This window comes from Zophobas morio, unplaced genomic scaffold (genome assembly GCF_036711695.1).
Source record: "Zophobas morio isolate AGI-343-1 ecotype UQ-CSIRO unplaced genomic scaffold, CSIRO_AGI_Zmor_V1 ptg000026l, whole genome shotgun sequence".
Classification (NCBI taxonomy): Eukaryota; Metazoa; Arthropoda; class Insecta; order Coleoptera; family Tenebrionidae; genus Zophobas; species Zophobas morio.
The window spans coordinates 3,992,401-3,998,400 of record NW_026972131.1 but is presented as its reverse complement, the minus strand read 5'-3'; the positions used below and the strand labels follow the sequence as shown (position 1 = coordinate 3,998,400).

The window sequence follows — 6,000 nt, the reverse complement described above, 5'->3', positions numbered from 1 at the left end:
AAATACATTGATTGTTAATTTTTCTCCACCTGGAGATCCGTGTCTCCGACTTTAGAGCAACCCTGGTGCTCCCTCCCCGGAGAGGGAGCTGGCGCCCGAGCACCGCCGCTCCCGACCGAAGGCGCCATCTCGGTTTTTACGTTTTTTACATACAAGGGATAAATAAAAACTGGAAAATAAGTACAAAATAAAGTCACCTACTTCAGAGCTGTTTCACATAGTAAACTTCTTCTTTGTACAAACATTCTTTGACTTAAGCGTATCACGTAGGGTACAAAATAACATAAACACAACACCATCTTTTTCTTTTTATACAGTAAATTGACCGATGAGGGTCTCCGCTGGACTACCTTGATGGCTGGTAGTTAGAGAGCTGTATTTTTTAATATAGGACGGCAAACTACAGACCGCTCGAATATTTGTTCGAAACTACTACAAAATTATACATAATACATAGTAGTTTTAATTAACACAGAGGGGTAATGGTCTTTGGTGTTTTTTCAAGAAATTCGGCTTTATTTAAAATTACATAACATTAGGACTAGCGTTACATTGAAGTTGTGTTGTACTTTCTTATTACATTACTTGTTACAACTATTACTTATTAACACATAAAATTATTTACTGCTAATATGAGCAAAATGACAAAATAAAATTTGTCCAAATATATGTCAATATTATCATGCGTCACCTTGCAAAATCCGGACATGAGATTTAGAGTAGCCAAACTGATAATATGCTAAAAATGGAAATACTCTTATCAGCCAAAAAGAAATATGTTGTATATAGTTACAAACAATTCTACAAATATCAAACTGTAAACTCCATATCACAAAAAAAAGGAACCGCAAAAGTAAAGTCTGCGGAAAGTTCATTTGAATGAAAGGTTTAGAATCAGCTGTAGTACAGGTACTCTTTGGTTTTTCTAACAATTTATACACAATATTTAAATAAATTTTCGCGTTTAAGGTGGGATTCAAAGACCACATGCCATCTGATAAGTAAGTAGCCATATTGATAAAATCTTGATCCTTGTTTTCCACTACAGGTTTGAGCAACTTCTCAGCCAATATTTTGCAAATGTCTTTAGTTTCCTCTAAAGAATCTCTGGAGATGTTAAACCTATAAGACTAAGTACGATTAAGAAGGTCAACCTAGTCCGCTTACTCACCTATTTTCTATACCCATTAAACAACCGATAACTCGCCAAACATGAACAAAAGCTCGCAAATCTTCATTAGTTGCGTTATGAAGACCAACTTCTTTACTTTTAATTACAGCAAATCCCATAAATCCGAACTGCGTTAGGGCCATGTCTTTTTGTGTAATGAGCCCCAAACCTTTAGCACAACTTTTCCTGCTAGCAAAGCTATGTTTGTTTTTTACTTCCAGCAATGATTTCCATAACCTAGAAAATAATTCGCTATTATTATTATTATATTTTCTGGGTTTAGTACTTTACGGGGATCCAGGAGTGAAGTCACTTTGGTACCAAATGCACATGTGGAAGACGGTAGACAAATATCTTCTATATGCGTCTAATGGTGAACCAGATTTCTTGGTAAATATTAGAATCCGCAAAACAGATGGAGTGGCAATATTGGATAGAAGACCCAAAAATTTGCTATAGAGTAGGGCAAAGATGTTGTCATTGAAAAACTTTTGACCCCTGCAATCACCACAATCATCAAACTATAAAAACCTAAATGTTATTATATGCTCGTATTTAGTACAAATATAAAGTATCTAAAGTGTATGTATACCTACTCTTCTAAGTTATTTTCCTGATGGATGAACTGCGATTAGACTGATTTTATTTATTTTGATGTTTGATTTTGTTATTAAATAAATATTCTTTGTTGTCGACAGTTATAAAATTAAAGACAATAGTTTTTTATGTTTTAAAATTGAAGGTAAGCGAAGAAAAATGTTGCTCCCTCGGTGGGAACCGAACCCTACGCCCCCCGCTTGCCGGGCAGGTATCCTGACCACTAGACCACGAGGCCGCTTATCTTTCTCCGCTTACCAATGTGTTATTGTGCCGCCACAAACTATTTAAAAGTTCTTGTAGCAAGCCCTAAAAATGTATGCGCGGCGTTGCAAACATTGGTAACCCAAAGATCAAAATTTAGAGAACAAACAAAAACGACTTTAAAATCTCTGTCACATTATATTGTTTCTAGCAGAAAACCTATTCAAACAATACGTTTTTAAATATCTGCAGCAATGTAGAAGAACGATGTAGTTACCATTTTAGATGAGCTTGAAGTTAATTACCGTGGAAATTATCGCGTTTTGTTAAGTGTGATCTCGTGTAAAGTTTCTTCACCTGTACATGCAACGATAGCATTAAGGGTAATAGGATACTAACCTTTTGAACATGTTTTTATCATAAAACGAAGGTAAATTTTCCTCCGATTTAAATGAACTTGCACTTTCGCTACAACCATATTTTATTCCTTCTTCCAGTAAATGTTGAACAAAATTTTCTGCACTAAATTGTGCTAAAACAGTTTTAGATCAAAGCCCATGAATTGTTAACATTCAGTAATTACCTTCAGCGGAAATCGGCTTGGTCATTGCACTTCTAGAAATAATTAAACATCATATTACACAAGAATAATAATTAAACCATTAAAAAAGTATTTCATTCGGAAAATTGTTGTAATTATAATATTTAATATTATGTATAAAATGCTGTATTAGACAAAATATTATGTAAGTAATAGAGTAATAAATAAATAGATAAAAAAATACATACATACTTACAGTAAATATTAATTATATCAATACCTTGCCGGTTCCACCACTTCGTTTAAATTACAGCTAGTTATATTTATTCACAATTTTTTCCGCGACGCACCCAGAACACTGTTTTACTGTACTCCTTGCCCTCAACAAAGCAGACGAAAAATAAACGCGAAAGTAGATTCCTTGATTTTGCAAGTTTTCTTAAATGGGAAAAATAATTAAATTGTTCTTACACCTAATTAACACAATTAACACTGAATTTCTAGTTGTATAGGTTTTACCTTCACAATTTGCCGCGTTTATGAGTTTGTAAACAACGTGACACTGATAGCCAACAGCATCACCAATTTTTGTTGTTTATATGTTTGAAAATATTTACGAAAGTTGTGATAAACCTACTTGTGCAGCGACAAGAAGATTTTTAATAACTGGATTTAATGTGCTTGTTTTAATAATTAAACAGGCAGAAATGAGTATAAAATCTTAAAGACGTAAAACTGACAATAAACTGTCTTACACGTTTGTTCAAATTTCAAAATTATCTGCACCTACGAATAATCACATTTATCAAGGGCAAGGGAAAGCTGGCATTTAAATATCCCTGAAGAAGATTAATAAAGTTGGATGTGTTACAGTGTTATAGACAGGTACTAACTAAAAACTAAGTGATAATAAAAAGTGTAAAGTAGGTAGAATGATGCTTTTGCCATTAATGTAAACGAAATTATGCAAATTTGCTTTGCAATTTTCGTTAATAGGTATTATTTCGTTCATTGTTTAATAATAATAAATTAATAAAGTTATTGTGTTATGATGTCTCTACTGGAAACAAAACAGCTCCAGAAGCACCTGAAAAAAAATTGGTCCGTGTTCCAAGGTTACTTCGACAGAACTTCCCTCGCCCTTTAAATACAGTCCAACGAATTCCGCTTCTTCGAAAAAATATAAAAAGTGTTTGTTTTCTGATGTCCTTTATACAGGGTTTCTACAATGTATGGAGACGGTTAAATATCTTGAGAACCAGTTGCACAAATCAATTGAAATTAGGTGTAGGGATACAAAAAGTTGTGGTCTAATTATTATTCGTCACACAAACACATCAAATAAAATGGTAAAAACTCTGCAAACAGCACGACTCCACAAGTACAGTTTCCCCAGTTCTAATTTGGTTTTATGATAGTACCCCACTGTGTAAAAGTTAACTTCTTTAACAAAAGATTACTACTGCCGGTCCTGGTGGCTTGTTATAAAACCGAGTTCTTTGCCATAAATTAGAAAAATCAGTCGAGAACGCTAACAATTACTTTATGATAGACCAGGCAAAAAGGGTTTTACCTGAAAAGTCGCTTTCGCTATTAAATTTAATTAAAACTGTTAAATGTTATGACAACATAAAAAAAACATCAACAAACAAAAAAAAATCATTTTAAAACAAAAAACATTTAATTTTTTAACATCTCTACTGTAAACCATAAATAGAACTTCAAAACCCCATCAACATAATTTTTTTAAGTAATGTATTGGGTGAGTCATTAAACGTGCGTTCCTCGATATCTCAATAATTATAAGAAATAGAAAAAAAAAGTCAAAGACCAAAGTTGTACGGTTTTTGAGGACTATATCCTAAAATTATTTTTAACTATACAGTATTCTGTTTTTAAAGCGTAGTAAGGGAACTAGTTCCTTGTTGTAACAGGGGTAAGTTGTAACACTAAATTTTTACCCGGAATTTAAACTATTTAATGTCTTATCTTAGCACATACTAGCCCCGCCCACCCGCCCTCTATTTTCTTGGTAAGTATATCATCTGCTACAATTAGTCTTATCTCAGCGAATATTAACCCCACCCACCCACCCGTTGTTTACTTTGGGGGTCTGTCATTTATCAAAAATCAATCTTATCTTAGCAAGTATTAGCTCCACCCTCTTGCGCTTTTCTTATTGACGATTTTATTTCTGTTGAGTATACGACCCACCTTTGAATCAGACCAGTTAAAATGAATCATTAAAATCATGGCAAGGTGGGTGGGCGGGGCAAGGCTGTTAAAAAAAGAAAAAAGCGCTAATCGTAATTTTTACCAAGTATTTGCTACAAGATTCATTCCTAATGTCAAAACAAAAAAAACGAGAGAACGGGTGAGTGGGCGGGGCTAAGTTTAACATTTTCCTACAAAGTTTTTTATAAGCAAGAAATAGCCCCACCCTCCCACCTTCTCTTCGGCCAGTCATTACTCTTACTATCGTTGAGTCTTATCTTAGTAAGTTTTAGTTCCCTCAAACACCTTTTATGTTCTTAAAGGGTACGTCATTTGCCACAATTATTCTTACTTACAAGTACTAGCCCCGCCCACCCACCCTCTATTTTCTTAGAAAGTATCTCATCTGCTACAATCAGTCTTATCTTGGCAAATACTAGCCCCACCCGCTCACCCTTTATTTACTCAGGGGGTATGTCATTTACCAAAATTAGTCTTATCTTAGCAAGTAAGTACTGGCTCCGCCCACTTGCACTTTTCTCATTGACGTTTTTATTTCTGTTGGGTATAAGACCCAGCTTTCATTCAGACTAGGTAAAATTAATCATTTATATGGTGGCGGGGAAGGTGGATGGGCGGAGTTAAAATGTTAAAAAGAGAAAAAAAGACCAAGTATTTACTATAAGATTTATTCCTTATTTCAAAAGAAAAAAAATATTGAACGGGTGGGTGGGCGGAGCTAAGTTTAACTTTTTCTTTCAGAGTCTTTTATAAGCAAGCAATAGCCCGGCCCACCCACCCCTTTTTATTCCAGTGATAACTCTTAATATTGTTCAGTTTTATGTTAACAAGTACTAGGCCCGCCCACCCGCCCTCTATTTTCTTGGAAGGTATGTCATCTGCTACAATCAGTCTTATCTTTTTTTAATGAAACACCCTACCTAGTTATATAGGTACCTTTTATCTTTAGATATTTTGATTAACCTCTTCTTAGGCTTTACAATCACAGTTTATTTTTGAAATTACGATGCGACGTTATTCCAATTTTCTCGATTTTTTTTAACAATGGAAGGGTTCAGAAAAAAATTCACAGTGGGGTTATTTTTTAAGTCTGTCTTACAATATTTTGGAAAGAAATAAAGAAAACTACGCACTTTGTTGTGGTATGAATGAGATTAAATTTTCATATACATATTGTATCTAAAAAAGTTTTAATTATTACAATTTTCATATATCCATATTTCGGTTCTTTAAAATAGAACACCCAATATTC

At 33.9% G+C, this 6,000-nt stretch overlaps 1 protein-coding gene across 1 annotated transcript; it reads right to left on the bottom strand.

Moving 5' to 3' along the window:
• Positions 1-680: 680 nt before the first annotated feature.
• On the bottom strand, positions 681-2,918 carry LOC135136598 (uncharacterized). Its single transcript, XM_064065955.1, has 6 exons — positions 2,770-2,918; positions 2,556-2,587; positions 2,372-2,504; positions 1,463-1,669; positions 1,172-1,408; positions 681-1,122 (listed from the first exon to the last, which is right to left on the bottom strand). Exons 2-6 carry the CDS (start codon positions 2,578-2,580, stop codon positions 681-683), a joined length of 1,044 nt encoding a protein of 347 aa, XP_063922025.1. The 5' UTR covers positions 2,581-2,587; positions 2,770-2,918.
• Positions 2,919-6,000: the final 3,082 nt, after the last annotated feature.